The 20,736-nt window shown below is 42.6% G+C and overlaps 1 protein-coding gene across 13 annotated transcripts in view; it reads left to right on the top strand.

The window, feature by feature from the left end:
• Positions 1–346: 346 nt before the first annotated feature.
• Tigar (TP53 induced glycolysis regulatory phosphatase) overlaps positions 347–20,736 on the top strand; it is a 38,795-nt gene continuing 18,405 nt past the window's right edge. Inside the window, exons 1-4 of one of the 13 annotated variants that reach the window (XM_013067346.3) lie at positions 392–1,023; positions 1,670–1,858; positions 3,759–3,783; positions 11,537–11,574. Coding sequence is in view for 2 of the 13 variants with exons in the window: in XM_021248111.2 (XP_021103770.1) it covers positions 1,043–1,131; positions 11,537–11,574 (127 nt within the window). In the remaining 11 variants the exon portion in view is untranslated. The other 12 variants (XM_021248114.2, XM_087214201.1, XM_087214200.1 and 9 more) reach the window with 12 other exon arrangements.

The following is a 20,736-nucleotide window of genomic DNA, read 5'->3' as shown; positions in this document are numbered from 1 at the left end:
GGCAAAGTGGCCGGACCAGCTTGGCCAAGGAGGGGCTGGGAATGAACCCGCGGGGCCAGGCCTGTACAAGCGCTGCTGACCTTTCTTCCCTCCCAGAGATTAGAGGCTAAACCGCAAGGTTCTGCAGCCTCCGGGCACTCGGAACCTCGGCCCTCCAGCCACAATCCGGGCTCGGATCAGGCCTCCGGGCAGGCGCTCAGCCGCCAGCGCGCCTACCGCTCCGACAATCACGGGCCAGTGCGCAGGGCGCACGCGCCAAGCCCGGGGCGGGGCCTCGGCGTCCTCCAATCTTCGTGGACCTGCCGGCCTCCCGCCGCTGTGATAGGCCGCCCGGGGATGACGGCAAGGCGCCCCGGCCCTATGGCTGCGGCGCCGGCCGCCGCCGTGCGGGACGCCGGGCGCAGTTCTCCGGCCGCCCGGACATGCCGCGCTTCGCGCTCACAGTGGTGCGGCAGTGAGTATCGCCGGCGCGGGGCTCTGGTGCCCCCGAGCGCCGGGACTCCGGCCCCAGCCCCGAAGGTGCCGGCCGGTGCGGGCGAACGCGGCTGTGGGGCCCGGGGAAGGCTCGGCCCTGTCACCGGCCGCGCCGAGGAGGCTGCGGACTCGGCTCCTCGACTGCGCTCCGGGCCGGGGCGCGGCTTCAAGGCTCCTGTCCCCGCCCGCCCGCCAGAGGGAGGGTCCCGTCCGAGGGAAGGAAGAGGCCGCAGCTCTCGGCTCGCCCAGTGCTTCTGGCACCAGGGGTCTCCGGAGCCGTCTTCGGGCCTGGCCCCGCGCGTGTCGGGGAGGGGAATCCCGGGGCCCGGAGGCGGCTTCTCGAGGAAGATGGACCCGGGGGGCCTCTGGGCTCCAGACAGGGCCGCGCGAGCTGTTCCCCAAGCACGTCCTGACCTTTCGGACCCGCCCCGGTGTGCAGCCTGAGGCGGACGGTGGTACTCGCTTCCCTGGGCTGCTCCGGGTCCCACGGGCAGAGGTCCAGCGACGGGTGCACCAAGCAGGAGGGCAGAAATCCCCCAGGACGGACAGGTCTGTGAGGGCAGCGTCGATGCAGCGCGATGTAGCGCTGGTGGTTCTCGGCTCCGTGCCCGCGAGTGGGGTCGGTGTGCACTGCAGTCTCTTGCAGAGCAATACTAGGTAACTGTTAGGTAACCATTTTTGCCCTGGAGCCAAGGAACTCTGATTAACCTTGTCAAGCCTGCTTTAACTACTTTTTTGCCCTGTTCTTTCTTTTCTTCTCTTTCTTTTTTTTGGGGGGGGGGTGAGGAGGAGTAGGGATTGAACTCAAGGCCTCTGCATTTTACATCCCAGCCTTTAAAGAAATTTTTTTTTTTTTTAATTTTGAGACAGGGGTTCACTAAATCACTAAGTTGCCCAGACTGAAACTGTCATTCCTCTTGCCTCAGCCTCCCAGAGTGCAGGAATTACAGGCATGTATCATGATGCATGTCTCCTGTGGGAACCATCTCAAATTGACCTTGTTGGATTTACAAGATTTTTTTTTTTTGGGTACTGGGGATCGAACTCAGGACCTTGTGCTTGCCAGACAGGCGGTGACACCACTGAGCTACATCCCCAGCCCCTGAGCTAAGTCCCAGGCTAATTTACAAGATTTTAATGACTAACTCAGAAATGTAGTTCCTTTCTCTTCTCCCTCGCCCCCTCTATTTCATAGAATGCTTTGGGAGGAGCCTTGACATACTTAAAGTCATACAGTTTAATTGGTAGCAGAACAAGAAGTAGAGTGCTGATTGCCCTTTTTAAACATGAGAGCCTTTTTTGGACCCAGCCAGCCAAGTGTCAGACAAATGATTGAAAACTTAGAAGTCGTCGGAAATCTGGACTAAGACCCCCCTCTTGAAAAGTAAGGTGGTCCCTATTTATATTCTTAATAAATGATAGTAACGTGAATGTATGTTTTAGTCCATCCCTGCTGCTTGAAAAGGGTTTGATTTTGGAGGCCTTCATTGGAATAATTTTTAAAACAGCTCTTAATAAATTATCATGTGCCAGACACTGGTGTAATCAAAACCTGACAAGAGTCCAGTGGTAGGGACTGACACCCTCAGTTTGCAAGTGAGAAAACAGTGTAACTTGCTTAAGGTCGCCTAGCAGTTTGGGTAAATAGGATTGGAACCAAAGCAACGAAACCACTGTCTTCTGCCTCTTCCTCTGCTAAAATTAAATTAAATTAAAATTTGGTGTGTGTAAATTACTTGAATGTCACCAGCCAACTTTGAGGCTGAGAAAGTCTTGCAGAGTGCTAAGAGATTTTGTTCTGTTTTATACATAGGAAAATGAAGAGGATGTTTTAAAATAACCAACCGGGCTGTGATTAGCTGCTTTACTGCCTGGGCCATTCCATCTCTCTTCTTGCCTTCTGTGTGCTAAAGGCTAAAAGCCTGGGGATTCTTTCAAGAGAAAAATTATTTCAAATTGGATTGATAATCATAATTAAATAGAATGACTGCTGAAGAATTAGATAATTTTATTGAACTTTACCTCTTCAGATAGTGCAAGAAAAATTTGTTTTCTCTTTTTCCTAATGCAAGAAAATTTTAAAGCAATTTCTTTAAGTCTAACCAAATCATTTTTAATTTTGTGCTTTTACTGTATGTGTTTGTCTTTTATCATAGTCTGAATCGAAAGTACCAATGCTTGTCATTTTTTGGTTGCCGAAATTCCAAAGTTTAAATCTGTCATTATTAATAAACTATAATTTCTCAGGACAGCACAACGTTGTTGAAAGCTCCAGCAGATGTAGTTTGCATTACATCCCTTGCACAACACCACCGAAGGCCTCGTTCCCTTGAAATATTATTTGTGCTTGCAGTGAGTCACTTGTGAACCATTCATTTCACTTCCGTTAATCAACTCTAAAACTTCAAAAGAATTTTCTAGACTAAATTTAATTTAATTTTAATGACTTAAAGATGACGAATTAGTAAAGTTATTGATACCAAAACTGATTTCTCATACTCTGTCAGCAGTTACTTGCTTTTTGTTGAGTACTAATCATTGTTCTGGACATGAATAAAGCAGGCAGAACTACCTTTGATCACCTGTGCTTTAATATTTTGATAAAGCTAGATGTGCTTGTTACCATACTGTACTGTTGTTTTCTGGGTAGTACGGTGACCATTGGGTGAGGCTTTGCAGCCAGGACTAATCTCTGGAAAGCAACACTGCAAGCTGGGTGTCTCACAGGTCTCTCTCCTCTCAGACTATCTATGAAAGTTTGTTTGTTACTTTTAAATCTTATGTATTTGCAAATCATTTGATTGGTGTAAAAGAATGATGATTAAGCTGTATTTATAACAAAATATCAGATATTTTACATTTCCATGTGTACTAAAAAGTATGCCCCAAATTTATACAAATTCCCATGATTCGTCTCTTTTGTGGCAAACTGAGTATTGTCTGTTGAATTTTAATTCCTTAAAAGGACAAAATAGGGAGATTCAGGTTTTCATACAATTTCTAAAGAAATGGCACAGAATATACATCTGGACCAATGAGATAATCTGTCTTTTTAGTGACGAGTGCTGTGATAACATACAAAATGAATAATGCATATTTGTAGGGCCTATAAATGGCTAGTCATAAGACTTCACTTCTTGGCATAAGCGTTTGGATTCCTGCAGGCCTGAGTGTTCTGATTTGGAAATGGATCACACTGCAGATTTTGAAAGTGAGCTGTGTTATTCCTGACTCCTTCAAAATATATCCCTCTGACCTTTCGGTTCCTTCTGCCTTCTCTGCAGCTGTCACAGCCAAACTTCGGTGAAAGTACGTAGATTAATAGTAACGCTCTTTTAGTGATCTGTTTTCCTTTCCCTCTCCCCAAACTAGTTTTAAACATTTTGTTCCAGGATTTATATAAACCTCTTGATAAAGCTATTAAAAGCTGCACAACTAAATATTTATAAAAGTTTTTGGGGAAAAAAATCTATTTTTGTATTTCTACTCTAATATTTATAAAGTGATTTGAAGACAAAAATACCTAGTAGAAGCTAAAAGCAAATGCTGGTGATTATTAATAATACTGTTATATCTGCAGTAGTGTCCATTGATTTATAGCTAAAAGAAATCCCTTATCATATCACAGCTATTTTTTTCCTTTTGGTGAAAAATTGTTAGATGGTGGAACAGTGTCTTTACAAAATTATCAAATTACTGGGATTCCATTTTTTGATAAAATGGCATTTTGATAGTATAATTTTTTTTTTTTTTGGTACCGGGGATCGAACTCCAGTCCTTGCGCTTGCGCAGCAGGCGGTGAAACCACTGAGCTAAATGCTCGGCCCAGTATAATATTTTTAATCAGAGCCTTTCATCAAATCAGCTATTGAGATTAAATTAAAATCCTGAGCTTATCTTTTCAACAAGTATCCAGGAAGTCAATATGTCTGGTGAATTTGTGTGATTTGTAAAGACCTGAACTTTTTGGTGCCTCTTGAATTTTTTGGGTTGCAAAATTATTAAATTTCTCCTCACTCTTGATTTTAAATTTACAAAATGAGGATGCTTCTTTGGCTTTTGCTGGAAACTGAAGTGGCTACAAAGTTGCTGTCTGTAGAGGATGCTATTTGTGTTTAAACAGCAGTTCTTTCATTCTTGATCCCAACAAGGTGATGAGGCTGAGATGGGAAGCAAATCTAAGGCATGGTAACATTTTCTAGTTTAGAAATGGTTCCCCATCCTTGCCCTGGATTCTGCTGATTTCCTGAGTGGTAGAGGTTAACATCTTTTTGCAACCACTTCTTCAGATTCTGAGTTGGTTTTGGAGTTGGGGAAATCTTTTATTAATATTAACAGCGGTGATAACAAGGGTGAATCAGTGGTGTTGGTTTCTGCCAAGGTACAAATGGTTTTGTGTATAGTAATTCATTTATTTGTAATGCATTTATTTTTAGACTAATATAGCCACAGATTTAAAGCCAAAACAATTTTCCCTGTTCTTCACACCCCATAGGTGACCATGTTTATTACTTTCATATATACTCTGCCTGTGTTTCCTTTGTGTGAATCCAAATATTTATTATTGCCCACCTTTCTAAATACATAGTGTTCTCTTCACATATTCTACACCTTGCTTTTTCTACTTAATTATATAACTTGATGATCCTCCCACATCTTTATTTAAAGTTTCTCTTTTAAATGACACAGCTACATAGTGTTCCATTGGGTAGATATGCTACTAATGATTCTTTGATGTAGCCTTTCCAACCAGTTCCTAGTGAGCTCTTGGGTTATTTACATTTGTTTGCTATTAGAAATGATACTGCATTATCAGCTATTCCCCCCTCTAGGTATCTTCCCCAAAGAGTGAAAGACATCACATTACAGTGATAACATTCTTACCCCTGTTTATAGCAGCAGGATTCATCATAATAGCTAAATCTTGGAAGCAACCTCTATGTCCATCAGCAGATCAGTTGATAAAGAAAATATGTTTACACTCTATGGAGTACTACTCTGCCAAAACAAGAGGATGAATTTAAGTCATTTTTTAGGAAAATGGATGCATCATTGAGAACATGATATAAAATAAATCAGACACAGGAGCTTAAATATCTCATAGTTTGTCTTATATGAGAAACCCAAAGTATAGATAATGAGCGAAATAAAAGATAGATAATAGGAAGTAGGGAAGTAGATCTTTCTCAAGGAAGGGGATTGAGCCAGGCATGGTGGTGCCGACTGTAATCCCAGCACTTGGGAGGCTGAGGCAGGAGGATCACTGCAAGTTGGAGGCCAGCCTGGGCTACATGGAAAGGCTCCCTTTGCGTGGGTCAGCAGGCATTAACTAACACTCAGGATTGTTTCAGCTCTTCCTGTGCTTGATGATTCCTTCTGCTGTGGGTACACCCTGTCGCTGGTCTTGGCCTGCCACCTCGCCCCACACCTGGATTTCCAGGCCTCTTGCCCTTTTAGTTGCCTCAAGAATGTTTGGGTGTGTTGTGGTTTTATGGTTCCTAAAACTGTGATGTCCATTCCTGGTGTCCGTGTGCAACTGGCCTGCAAAGAAGTTCTCAGTGCTACGGAAGGTAACCGGCTGCTCAGGATCTGGCGGCGGTGGCAATCTTGTGGCACATGTGCCACGGCAGGCCTGGGGAGCCCCCTGTCGGCATGAGGGACGAGTCACCCCAGTAGCCAAGATTGGAGGATGGTTGCAGTTTCTAAACTAAAACCTCCATATTTGGGTTTAATTACAGCGCTGGCACTGTGCGATAAGGAGGTGGTTGCATTTTGGGCACTCGGTCTCCGGAAGGTTTGCCATTGCTGCTCTAGGGAATGGGGGAAGACAGGCTTTCCAGAGGTCCTTACTCCTTTTCTGTCATATCCCCATGGTCTCTTTGTTGCTGGACTTTCATGTTTTGGTCCTGCCTCCTGTGAAAGTAGTTTTGATCAATGTATTTATTTTAACAAGACCAACAAAAAACAGCCAGCCATAGTTGTAAGAAATCTTGTCAAAACAGTGTAGTCCCTTATGAATTAAGCCTCAACAACAATATAAAAGGTAGCCCCAGATAAGAAGCGGCTCTGGAAAAAAAGAGGAAAAAGTATAATTTAAAATATCTTGAAGAGTTGGGGAAGTAGCTTAGCAGCACAGTGCCTGCCTGGCAAGTTTGAGGCCTTGAGTTCAACTCCTGATGCCAAAAAAAAAAAAAAAATTCTTGAAGATAGACTGCAAATGTGGCTGAGCTGAGTGCCAGCACTGCAGCTTCTCCAGGGCAGAGTGCCCAGAGTCTGGAAACAGCATCTCGGAGAGGAAGTAGAGAGTGAGTGGTGGGCACCGGGGACCATGAGGGAGCTGACAGGGAACAAGATGGGGCCCAGTGCTGCAGGAGTAGTAGCTCCCAGCTGCAGCCGCAGGCTTCCCAGTGCAGTGGAGCTGCCCAGGTGGGGAAGCAGGAGACAGCTCTGCAGCTCACTGTGAAATGGGTACCAGACCTGGGCCGGGAGAGCCTTACGCAGCCAGAGGCAGCAGTGAGAATGCCAGACACTGTTTCCTGAGTGCACTGCCCCCCCCCCCGGCCAACAGTTGGTGGGTGAAGTGGATCAGCACCTGGTGGGCAGGGCTGTCAATTGTTTCAGAAGACTCAGTTGGAACTCCCGCAGCAGAACAGCCCACATCCAGGAGTGGAAGAAGGGGAGGGCGTCCAGTCACCATGGACTGCGAGCAGTTAGACCACAGATGAGAGAATTCTGCTGAGAAGTAGGGGCTGGGACCACCCAGACTCTGCTCCAGCGGCCGCCAGAAGCATCAGCCCTAGCTGCAAAGGACTGGAGGTGTCTCTCTGCTGTGTGGCTAGAGGTGGCAGTATGCAAGCAGCCAGTGGGAAGGGGTCACTGCCCCTGCCCTGTGACCAGCAGCACAAACAGGCAAGAGGCCTTAGCCAGCAGCAGGACAAGGGCACCACCCCATGACCAGCCCATAAGAGCAATCTTCTCTAGTTTCCCAAAGATTGAGTGTTCATCCTTTACCCTCCAGCCCAGCTTCTACTATATTTCTCTTCATTTATTTCTGTTTTATCCCATCTCTCTTAAATTTCCTCCCCACAGGGTAAAATCACTCTATTAAGGGAAAACTCACTGCAGGCAAGTTCCTAGTTTAGTTGGATTTTGTTGTATACTTGTAGATCTTGCTTGTATGGTTAAAGGTACCAAATTAATAGTTACTGCAGTTTGTCAGTTTCTAGGCTGTGCTTGATGCTATTGATCTTGCTAATTGAACTGCTTTAGCCAGGATGCCGCACCTGCTGTGATCAGTTGTACTTCCTTGTATAATATCCCAGTGATTGTCTGGGGTTGCAACCTTCACCATAGTCAAGTACCAAAGGACTAGGTGCTAAGGCAAATAGCAACTTCTGCTCCTTAATAGATCGGGAAGGTAGGGTTTTGGGATAGACACAAAAACCAAGAACCGCTTATACCTAGAAGATACATCTGAGGAATAGACATTTCCTAGGGGAGCCTGGATACTAGTGATAAAGCTACCTACCATATGAAATCTATAACAACAAAGAAAAGAAAATAAAATTTTAAAAAAGAAAATGACAAGAAACAAGCAAAATGCAACCTCAAACCTCCAACCCACCTAGGAGAAGTTCAGGGGACAATGAGATAGAGGAAATCAGAAGCCACCCACCTAAACTTTCTAAAATGAGAGCAGCAAAGTAAAAAACAGATGGGTGAGGCTGTAGAGAAAATAATATCTCAGATTTAAAAAGATCAAAATAAAGGACATGCGCAATGAGTCTAGTGTAGACACAGATCAAAAAATAGAAGAGCTTAAAGCAATGGAAATCATGAATTGGCCAACATAGGAAAGAAATGGAATCCATGAAACAGATTCAAACAGATATCCAGGTGATTAAAAACTCCACTGAAAGTATATGCAACTGATTGAACAAAAGTGAGGATAGAATATTAGATCTACAAGACAGGATTGCAGTTAGTGACCATGAGAAGAAATACATCTTAAAAATAACAAGGGACCGTGATAAATCAATCCAACAGCTGCAAGATGATGCAAAGAACAACAACATAAGATTGACTGGAGTCAATGAGAAGACCAGAGACAGCGCAAAAACAGTCATAAAAAACCTGTTCACAGAACTAATAGCACAAAACTTCCCAAACATGGAAAAAGATTTTGACATACATATAAGTGAGGCATATAGAACTCTAAATAGCCATAACCAAAATAAATCTCCACTAAGGCATATAATAATCAAGATTCCAGAAATTCAGCACAAGAACAGAATATTAAAAGCTGTTAGAGGGCCAGGGATTTAGCTCAGTGGCGTCACACCTGCCTCGCAGGCACAAGGTCCTGAGTTCAGGCCGGGGATTTAGCTCAGTGGTTCCGCCGCTTGTCTTGCAAGCGCAAGGACCCGAGTTCAATCCCTGGTACCAAAAAGCAAAACAGAACAAAAAACAAGGTCCTGAGTTCGATCCCTGGTACCCCCCCCCCGCAAATGTAAAAAGCTGTTAGAAAAAAGAAACATCAACTATAAAGGAAAACCCATCAGAATCATAGCAGACTTCCCAACTTAAACCTTTAAGGCAAAGAGAGCTTGGGGTGAAGAAGTGTTCTGAAGGGCAATTTAGAAAGAGATAATGAAAACTACAATTCCAAGAACACCAACAAAAGCCACCAAGCAGGGCAAACAGAGGGGAAAGACAAGGAGCCAACAGCAGGAAGAAACTATGACAAGGATAAGCCAATACATATCAGTTATAACCATCAATGTAAATGGTCTCAATTCACCAATCAAAAGAAATAGACTGCCAGAATGGATCAAGAAGCAAGATCCAACAATATGCTGCATACGAGAAACACATTTAACTCAAAAGAAATTCATAGACTGAAAGTTGAAAGATGGAAAAAATATTTCATGTGACAAGAACCCAGAAAAGGGCAGGGGTAGCTGTATTTGAAGACGATGTGAACTTCAAGCCAAGACTGATCAAAAGAGACAAAGAAGGTCACTACACTCTTGTTAAGGGAAAACTCTAAGAAGAAGAGATAACAATCATAAATATAAATGCACCAAATACCAGTGCACCTAACTATATAAAACAAATATTAATGGACATGAAAAATCTAATAAACACTAAAACACTTGCAATGGGGGAACTCAATATCCCACTGTCAAAAATAGACCAACTAGACAAAAAACCAGCAATCCTCATCAAAATAGTATTAGCATACCTCGCAGAGCTAGAAAAAACATTCCTAAAACTCATTTGGAATCACAAATGACAGAATAGCAAAAAACAATTCTAGGCAACAAAGGCAAGGGAGGAGGCATTACAATCCTCAACTTGAAATTATATAACAAAGCTACTGTGATTAAAAACAGCATGATACTGGCAAAAAATAAAAACAGACTAGAGGATCAATGGAAAAAATCAGAAGATGCAGAAACAACTCTAAACATACTAAGCCGCCTTATCCCCAACAAAGGAGCCAAACACCTTCACTGGAAGAGTGATAGCCTCTTTAATAAGTGATACTGGAAAAACTGGCTTTCTACATGCTGAGGACTAAAACTAGACACATGTCTGTCACCATACACTAAACTAAAATCAAAATGGATCAAAGATCTAAATATTAAAACAGAAACACTAAATCTGCTGGAAGATAAAATAGAACTCTTGAAGACATAGCTGTAAGCAAAGACTTCATGAACAAAACCCCAGTTGCATGGGAAAACATAACAAAGAATCGACAACTGGGATTATATCCTGTTAAAAGGCTTTGAACAGCAAAAGAAATCACCACCAGAGTGAAGAGACAAACTACAAGAGGGAAAAAATTGTAGTCAGTTGTTCCTCAAAGGACTCATCTAGAATATATGAAAAAACTAAAAAATCAGACCCCCAAATTTAAAGACTCAATCCAAAAATGGGCATCTGAAATGAGTAGACACTTCTCGGATGAAGAAGTAGAAACAGCAAATAAAAATATGAAGAAATGTTAAGCATCACTGGTCATTTGAGTGATGCAAATTAAAACAGAGATTCCACCTCATTCTAGAAAGAATGGCTATTATTAAGAAATCAACCAACACCAAATGCTGGCGGGACTGTGGGGTTAAAGGAACCCTTCTCCACTATTGGAGTGTAGACTGGTGCAACCACTGTGGATTAGAGGTCCCATTTGACCTAGCTATTCCCTTTCTGGGTATCTTCCTGAATTCAAAGCATCATACCACAGTGATATATGTGCACCTATGTTTATAATGGCACAGTTTGTAATAGCTAAATCTTGGAAACAGCCCAAATGCCCATCAACTGATGAATGGATAAAAAAGATGTGGTTTTCTTTATACAGTGGAGTACTACTTAGCCAAAAAGAAGGATAAACTTGAGACATTTCTAAGTTAATGGATGTATGACTATACTGCTATGTGAATTAAATCAGACACATGTAAATACCACATTCTCTGGTGTGAGAAACTGAAAGTATAAATAAGGAACAAAATGTATAATAGATAATATGAAATAAGAAAGGGTTGAAAAGGAAAGGCAAGCTAGGGAGGGGGAGAGGGTGAAAGGAAGGGACAAGAGAAAACGAATAGAAGGAAAAAAATGGAAAGAAAGCTTTTGTAAATGAGGGGAAGAGGGTTGAAGGGAAGGAGGGAAATGGGGAAAAAAAAGGAATGAAGATATAGCATAAATTCCCTATGATGAATGTGATCATTATGTGTATCTAAATTGTACCAATAAAATTAATAAAACAAGACTAACAGAAATAATGTGTAATGTATATATGTATATGCTTTTAATAGCATTTTTCTCTTGGAATTCATTTGAAATGATTCCCAATCTACATTCACATTTTGTTTTGGGGCACTTTGCAGTTTTAAGTTCAACATTAGAACAGATGATTGAAGTATTAGTTCAGAATAAATTGTATTTTTATAGGTTAGATTATGAAGTATGAGATTCATAGCTTCATTGGTGATTATTTTCTCTCTAAAGTACCATAATATGATAATAAAGGTTTTTTTCCTCTTTATTTCAGTGGAGAAACAAGACTTAACAAAGAGAAGATACTTCAAGGTTAGTAAAATCCAATTTCTACTTTAGCTTTCTGTTTTAGTGTCAGTGTGCTATATGCGTCTATCAGATCTGGTAGGGTAGGTTGGACTTGCATGGTCCTGGGATTGAGCTATACTAGGTTACACAATTAAAGTATCGTAACAACCATGGCTGTGATTAGAGCAGTTGAAATCCAAGAGAAATAAGTCCCTGACCTGAACTTGATGTGAAGAACACTTCTCCAACTTTTTCTCTATGCCTGCTCCAGTGGCCTGTTCAGCTAACTCAAGAGCTACACTGGTCTTAGGTGTCTTAGATTATGACAGCCTAGATTTAAAATGATCTCATAGTTAGAAAGCTTATTGGGTATTGTTAGTGGCATTTTGCTGCTAAGATAATTATTTCAGTGATGACAGAGAAGAGTTTCGGAGAGCGCTCCCGTCCTGTGGGTGCCCCTTCCCCTCCCTTGTCTGTGGAAGTGGACGTGGACCTTAGACTGCCATGACCCAGCTGGTCTGGCTTTGTCAGAGTACCTTGGGTGAACTTCCAGCTGGACGTGCTGTTTTTGTGCTGTGATAATGAAAGCATTTAGTTTTATTTCTTGGGGTAGGGGTCTGCAGGGTTGGCGGAAGCTGGCTTTCGTTCCCAGTGTGCCTGGCCCCTGTTTCTGGGGTGATCAGGTCCGACACTGGTGCAGGCCTTTGCTTTCAGTCACATGTGGCCACCGGGCTCCTCCTGGAACTCAGTCCCTGACTGCCTGGTCTTCAGTATTCATTTGTCTTACTTCATTAGAAGCTGACCATGGGATGTGAATAAATGTGTTGTGTTCACATTCATTTTGAAGTTTACTTTGTAAGGTGGATGCTTATTTCTTCTTGTTGTTGTTAATGCAGTCTTTCAGCAGGCAATAGTCTGGTTATTCTGGTTATTGGTGTGTTTGGACTTTTTCATTCTTTCCCCCTTTTTAGTCTTCCTCTTTATTCTCACTTGCCTCTGTTTAAGGGCTTATTTTTCTTTCTGTTTTCTTTTAGTCCTCTCTTCCCTTCCCCACTGGTTGTGAAATGGTACGCCACTCCTGTCTGTTAATGGTTGCCTGTACCCTTTTCCTGTTGGTGCCTAGTCACTTTGGGAGGCTATAACGAATCACCGGAGGTGGAGTAGCTCAGACACAGTCAGCGTCACAGCTGTGGAGGTCAGAAGTCTCAGTCCAGGTGCCCCAGTCCAGTGTCTGCAGGCCTGCTTCCTGGCATGCACACTCCTCCCTCTAACTCCATCTGCCCAGGCAAAGAACAGAGCAAGGGCCATCTCTTCTCAGGAAGATGCTCATCTTCTCAGGAGGGCTCCGCCTTGAGATCTGAATGCCTCCTCCTGCCACCATTGTAAGGTCAGAATTTTAGCATCCTGATTTTAGAGACATGAGCATTCACTCCAGCATGCCCTCCTGAAAACACAAGGAACTTATGTTCATATCGTCTAGTATCTTAGTCATTTTTTTTTTACTGATTATTGTTTTCATTTGTTTTTTAGGCAGTCTGTTTAGATTTACACATACACTTATCAGATTCTTTGCTCATTGTTTTTTTAAAATCTCAGACTTTCTTTCCAGAAGTATATTCTTTGAAAGGTCCTCTATTGTGTGTAGACTGACTGATGGCAAAGATGAGCTTCAATCAGTGTCACCGTTCTGGACTGAAGCCTTTTTTTGTTTTTTGAGACAGGGTCTCACTAAGTAGTTCAGGCTGCCCTTGAACTCACTATGTAGCCCAGGCTGGCCCTGAACTCATGGTGATCTGCCTGCCTCAGCCTCCTGAGTGCTGGGGTTACAGGTGTGTGCCACCATGCCTGGCTTTTTCTCTTTTCTCTTTTCTTTTCTTTTTGCTGTGAAGAAGTCCCTTGTCAGTCAAATGGTATTCCGTGATTGGCAATCTCTCTCTCTCAATGACTACTTCTTTTGCTTTAGCTTTATTTCATCATTGTCATTTAACGTTTGATTTCTAAAACATTAAAAACATTTTAAGGGTTCTGTATTACAGAAATTAAACAATACTGATAACCATTGTTTTCAGTGTTTGACCACAGTCACTAGAGAAACAGCGTCTGGCAGAGTCCCATCTTTGGGGCGCACCCTCCAAGGGAGTCACGCCATGGTGTTGGCGACTGCTGGTCCCTCTTGAGCGTTGCTGTGTGCTCACTGTGCTTCTAGGCACGCCCAGCTAGAGCAGTTACGTGCCTGCCTTCATGACGTGTAGTGCCGGCTTCTCCCACCTCAGTTAACCAGTGAAGCAAAGGTATCAGCCATAGCTGACTTGGCTTCAGGATAGCCATTTGGTAGGCGCCGTGCTGTTTCCCTGGGGGTGCCGGTAGATGAATAGAGATGGCTTCCCCAGAATCAGTGAAGAGCTGGGCCCCAGCATGCCCCACTTTGCAGGCACAGTAAAATCTCTGTGTAAGGCAGGAGACGAGATGAACAGGGAGCTTCCAACCTTGGCAGGAATGTCACCGTAGCTGTACTCTGTCCTTCAGATGGATCGCATCAGGGTGGCTTTCTGAGACTCCTCTTTGGGAGCTGCTTTTGTCATCTTTTGCAGTCTTATCACACTCAGTGTCAAACTGCGTCTTTCAGGGTCTCTCCATTTTCCATGTTTGGGATCACTGCCACCGGCTTCTGAGCTGAACATTTGTGTGGCCGATCTTTTAGCTGTTCACCACTTCACTAAGCTATTTTATGAGTGCAGGATCAGCAGCTACAAGCGAAGTGAGTCTGTTTCTGTGCTCAGGTAAAGGCTCCACATGGAGCCTTATCTGCCCTGCTGTAGAAAATGCTGGTGATGCCAAATGAGAAGAGGGTGGCCGCCAGTCACATGCCCCCAGGACAGCGAGTTGCCATGGCTGTGCCCACAGACCAAGGTGCCCATGTCCACTCTGCAGACAGTGACTGGGCCTTCACTCAGCCTCTGTGACTGCTGTATTTATTTTTTGTTTTTTTGAGACAGGGTCTCACTGTGTAGTCCAGGCTAGCTTTGAATTCCTGGTGATCCTCCTGCCTCAGCCTCCCAGTTACTGGGATTAATCATGCCTGGCCATAACTGCTTTAAAATCTTCCCTGATTTGGCTGTTTGTCAGTTTCCCTTAGTATACCTCAGGGATTAAAAAGTAACCTGTGGGATACATTGTGTTTCCTTTATCTGTAGATTGGTGTCTTCCTCATTTTAGGAAGACTCAGCCAGTGCCTCTTCATGCTTGTTCCTCTGTTTGCCTTGCTTGGTTTCTGGAGTTCCTGGAGTTCCGTTAGATGCACACAGCAGGTTGAGCTGCAGGTGTCACCCTGAGTCATGTGTCGAAGTCCTCACCCTGTAGTGATGTAGGGCAGCGGTTAGTCTTCACGCATGCGGCTTGTAGAGACCCCCCCCAAGCCCCCACGCCCTCTTTCTGCCATTTGTGTTAGTGAGAAGTCAGCAGCTGCACCCCAGAAGAGGAGCTCCCAGGGCCCAGCCTTGCTGACCTAATCTGTGAGACTTTGTCCAGAGACTCACATCAAGACAGCACATGTGAGGGCTCCTCTGTAGGGAACAGGGAAAGGGGACGTTACCAGAGCCCCTGCAGTGGGGGCCTGGTCTCCTGTGAGCCACTACAACACAAAGTGAATTAAAGAATAAAGACAGGAAATGATACAGAGAAGCTGGGTGTTCGGCCTGATCGGTGCTGCTCTGGGTAGCAAAGACAAAGGCACCCGAGCTCACCACTGTTCATTGGGTTCATAGGGAGTACCAGATGACTTGGAGGGTAGTGATAATCCTAAATTGACAAGGAATTTATGCTGATGAGGATCTTAGGTCCATGAAGAGCTTATGTTGATGAGGACAGTGAGATGAGCAAAATGCTCTTAGAACAGTAGGTGGGATGAGTTAAGCTGATAAGGAATTTGCCCCTCCCAGGTGAAACCTTTCTCTTTCTGTATTAATGCTCCGCTCTGTTCTCAAGGAACCAGGGTGCCTTCAGCTGATGTAATCTTGCCCTAGAGCATCACAGTATCAGCAGACCATTGAGGCCACAGACAGCCCTAATCATATTTTAATTATGAAATGATTTTTTTCCCCAAAATTATGTAGAATGGCTACCAACACTCCTCATTCTCTCCTTCATATCCCAGATGTGCCTTTCCCCTGGGTAACACCTACTTGCTGGAAACCAAACCTTGCTTTATCCTCAGAGGGTTTTTCCCACCTTGGCAGTTGTGTTTTTTGTTATTAAAAGATTTATTTGGTTACTTTAGAAAGTTGTCTGGTTGTTTCTGATGCTTCCTGTTAATTGCTTACTTTTGTGAATCTGCCTTTATGTCTTTTTTGGTTTGATTTTTGGTTTTTTGAGACAGGGTCTCACTCTATAGTTCAAACTGGCCTTGAACTTGCAGTGATCCTCCTGCCTCAGCCTCCCGAGTGCTGGGATTACAGGCATGCATCACTACACGCAGCTTGCCTTTATGTCTTATTCATAGTTATTTTATAGTCTGTATTTGCTTGTTTTAATGTGTAAAATCTTAATGGTTCTAAGTCTGTTATTTCTATTGATTTCATTCATGAGGGATTTGTGTGTGTTGATCTTTGCCTCAACTATCATTTGCTCTAAACTAGAGGGAAACTCGCTGTCCTCTGTGGAGAATGGTTTGCTCTGAGAAGGCTTTGCATGTGATTTCTCCCTGCCCTGAGCCTGCCTCAGTTTCCCCACAGGACTCCTTGCTTCTCTTCAGCTCGACACGCCACCCAGACCCGCCAGCTTGAGAGAGAGAGAGAACAAATGAGAACAGCTCCAGTTGTCTCTCAGCCCCAGGTTGCAGTCCGGGGTCTTTGGGCTTCTCTTTGTGCCTGGCCAGTTCTCCACATCCAGAGCCCAGTCACAAAAATGCACACTGCTTCTGTGTTTTGTAGCGGGAAGCCTGTAGAGTGTCTTAATCAACTTTGCTGCTGAAATTGAGGTTTGAGAGGATATTTTAAATGAAAAGGAAAGTGGAGGCAGGGAGGGAAGGAAGAAGAGAATTAATACAAAGACTGGCATTGGGACAGTGGAGACAAAGAGGGAAGCTTTTGGGTGGTTATCCTAACCCTGACCTCATGCCTGGAGGGTCAGTCGAGGTTTATCAAACACAGCCAAGGAGGAAATGAGCAAACTGGAGAGAGAGAAGCTCAGGTGGCTGAATTCTGTCTTCACCTGACACTCTCAGGCAAATAGCTTTTGAAAAAACATTTGAAAACGGGAGCCTGTGCACAATTACAGCTTAATTTCGCAGCACTTAACTATTAGCTTTCCCAAAAGTTGGGTGGAAAACTACTCCAGAAAGCCTTTCACTACAGTGAAGACGAACGCTGTTTCTGTTCCTATGGTGACTTGGTGGCAGCCCTGGGAGATATTTCTTTAATTTGGGTTTTTTTTTTTTCAATTTTATTGGTACACTTTAGATACACATAGTGATAACATTCATCATAGGGAATTTGTACCTGTGCATGATATATCCTGCTCCTTCTTTTTTCCCATCCCTCTACCCTTTGACCCTTCTTCACCTTGTTTACAAAAGTTTTGTTTCCATTTTTTTCTTTGTCCCTTCTTTGCTTTTCCCTTCCCTCTCTCTAGTTCCCTTTCATATTTGAACATTTTCTTCCCATTTCCCAATATCTTTTATACATTTTGGTCCTTGTTTACACTTGCACTTTCTCACACCAGATAAACAATGTGGTATTTAAATATGTGTGTTCCATTTATTTCATTTAAGTGTATGGTCTCAAAGTAGCTCTGTTTAGCTATAAATGTCTTAAGCTCATCCTTCTTTATGGCAGAGTAGTATTTCATTGTATAAAAACCCCACATCTTCTTTATCCACTCATCAGTTGATGGGCATTTGGGCTGTTTCCAAGATTTAGCTATTACAGACTGTGCTGCTATAAACATGGGTGCCGTTATATCACTGTGGTTTGATGCTTTTAATTCTTTCAGGAAGATACCCAGAAAACGAATAGCTGGGTCAAATGGGACATCTAAATCTAGTTCTTTGAGGAATTTCCACACTGATTTCCACAGTGGTTGCACCAGTATATACTCCCACCAACAGTGGAGAAGGGTTCCTTTCTCCCCACACCCCCTCCAGCATTTGTTATTGGTTGATTTCTTGATAGCAGCCATTCTTTCTGGGTTGAGGTGGAATCTCAGTGTTGTTTTCATTTGCATCTCTCAAATAACCAGTGATGTTGAACATTTTTTCATATCTTTATTTGCTGTTTCTACTTCTTCATCTGAGAAGTGTCTGTTCATTTCAGATCCCCATTTTTAGTTTTTGGGGTTTTTTTTTGGTACTGGGGATCAAATTTGGGACCTTGCACTTGCAAGGCAGGCGCCAGAACCACTGAGCTAAATCCCTGGCCCCAGATGCCCATTTTTGGATAGGGTCTTTAAATTTGGGGGTTTAATTTTTTTGTCTTTTATATATTCGAGATAGTAGTCCTTTGGGGAACAATTGACTACAATTTTTCCCCACTCTGTAATAGGGTGTCTCTTCACTCTGTTGGTGGTTTGTTTTGCTGTGCAAAGCCTTTTTTTTTGGGTACCAGGACTGAACTCAGGACTTTGTGCTTGCAAGGCAGGCGTGGTGCTACTGAGCTAGATCCCTGGGCCTGTGCAAAAGCCTTTTAACATGATGAAATCCCAGTTGTTGATTCTTTGAATATTTTCCCGTGCAGTCTGGGTTTTGTTCATAAAGTCTTTGCCTACAGCGGTGTCTTCAAGAGTTCTACCTATTTTATCTGCCAGCAGATTTAGCGTTTCTGTTTTAATATTTAGATCTGTGATCCATTTTGATTTTAGTTTAGTGCATGGTAAAAGATATGGGTCTGGTTTTAATCTTTGGTATGTGGAAAGCCAGATTTTCCAGCATCATTTATTAAAGAGGCTTTCTTCCAGTGATGGTGTTTGGCCCCTTTGTCAAAGATAAGGTGGCTTAGTTTGTTTGGAGTTGTTTCTGCATCTTCTAATCTTTTCCATTGATCCTCAGGTTTGTTGTTGTTGTTGTTGTTGTTGTTGTTGTTGTTGTTTTGCCAGTCTGATGCTGTTTTTATCAAACTTGCTTTGTTGTATAATTTCAAGTTGAGGATTGTGATGCCTCCTGCCTTGCCTTTGCTGCCCAGAATTGCTTTTGCTAATCTAGATTTCTTCTGGTTCTAAATGAATTTTAGGAATGTTTTTTCTAATTCTATGAGATATGCTCATGGTATTTTGATCAAGATTGCATTAAATCTGTGTAACGATTTTGGAAGTATGGCCATTTTCACTACATTGATTCTTCCTTCCCAAGAACAAGGGATGTCTTTCCATTTTCTGATATCCTGTTTGCTCTCCCTTTTCACAGTACTGCAGTTTTCCATGTAAAGGTCTTTTACTTCCTTCATTAGATTGATTCCTAAATATTCCTTTTTTTGGATGCTATTGGGAAAGGTGTTTCCCTAATTTCTCTCTCAGTGAGTTATTTGTGTACAGGATTGCTATTGATTTTTAAGTGTTGACTTTGTATCCAGCTACACCTTATTAAGTCTTTTTAAGCCTTATTAAGTCTTGCTTATTAAGTCTAGAAGTCTTTTGGGATCTTCTATGTAGAGTATTGTGTCATCTGCAAATAATGATAATTTAACCTTTTCCTTTCCTATTCTTATTCCTTTTATTTCTTTCTCTTGTCTAATTGCTCTGGCTAGTGTTTCCAGAACTATATTGAATAAGAGTGGTGATAGTGGACATCCTTCTCTTCTTCTGATTTCAGAGTAAAAGATTTTGGTCTTTGTCCATTTAGTGTGGTGTTCACTATTGGTTTGTCATAGATGGCTTTTACCAGATTGACATAAAGATCCTCTATTCCAGTTTTCTGTAGGGTTTTTTTTTTTAATCATGAATGGTGGGTATTGGACTTTGTCAAATGCTTTTTCTGCATCTATTGAGATGATCATATGGTTTTTGTCCTTGGCTCTGTTGATATGGTATATTACATTTATTGATTTGCATATATTGAGCCATCCCTGCATCCATGGGATGAATACCACTTTTTCATGGTGTATAATCTTCATGATGATTTGCTGCATTCTATTTGCCAGTATCTTACTGAGAATTTTTGCATCTGTGTTCAGTAGGGAGATTGGCCTATAGTTCTCTTTTTTGGTTGGATTCTTCTCTGGTTTTGGTATCAGGAAAATGCTTGCTTCCAGGAATGAATTTGTGAATATCGCTTCCCTTTCAGTTTCATTAATGAGTTTGAGAAGTAGCAGCATTAGGTCTTCTCTGAATTTCTTATAGAATTTAGCAGTGAATCCAATAGAGCCTGGGCTTTTATTTGTTGGTGCATATTTAAACTAAAACCTCAGTATTCAGGTTTTTGGGGGGGGGGGTTTGGTACCGGGGATCGAACTCGGGTCCTCACGCATGCACAGCAGGCGACAAAACCACTGAGCTAAATCCCCGGCCCTGTTGGTGAATATTTAATTGGATCTTCAATTTCATTGATTGATATTGGTTTATATAGAATTTTTATATCTTCTTGGTTCAGCTTTGGTAATTCATACATATCTAGGAATCTGTCCATTTCTTCTGCATTTTCCATCTTATTAGAATACAGGTTCTTGAAGTAGACACTAATGATCCTCTGGATTTCTGCAGGATCCATTGTGATTTCACCCTTTTCTTTCTAATTGTATGGATCTGAGTCTTTCCTTTCTTTTGATAAGGTTGGCTAAGAGTTTGTCAATTTTATTTAATCTTTCAAAGAACCAACTCTTCAATTCATTGATTCTTTGTATTTTCTTAGTCTCCATTGCATTAATTTCTGATCTGATCTTTATAATTTCCCCCCTCGTACAAGCTTTAGGTTTGACTTGCTCTTCTTTTCCTAGAAGCTCGAGGTTCAACATTAGGTTGTTTATTTGAGCTTGCAGTTTTTCTTTTTCTTTCTTTTTTTTCTTTTAAGAGTAGGAAAAATGTATTGAGAGAAAGAAAGCTTCTATCTAAGAGAGACAGAAGGGGGACCCGAAAGTGGGTTGCCTGCCCACCCCACTTTTCAAAGATGCTTTCTACAGCAAAGCCACGTGGTGAGGCAGGTACACAGTGGGACAAAACTGTAAGACCCAATGGAAATTTACAAGGTGGGCATGAGGTGGGACA

The sequence above is a fragment of the Heterocephalus glaber genome, unplaced genomic scaffold (genome assembly GCF_053883595.1).
Source record: "Heterocephalus glaber isolate CG9 unplaced genomic scaffold, H.glaber_assembly_v1.0 deba00001444, whole genome shotgun sequence".
NCBI classification, from domain to species: Eukaryota; Metazoa; Chordata; class Mammalia; order Rodentia; family Bathyergidae; genus Heterocephalus; species Heterocephalus glaber.
Note: the sequence above shows the minus strand (reverse complement) of the source record. Positions and strands in the feature narration are given on the sequence as shown.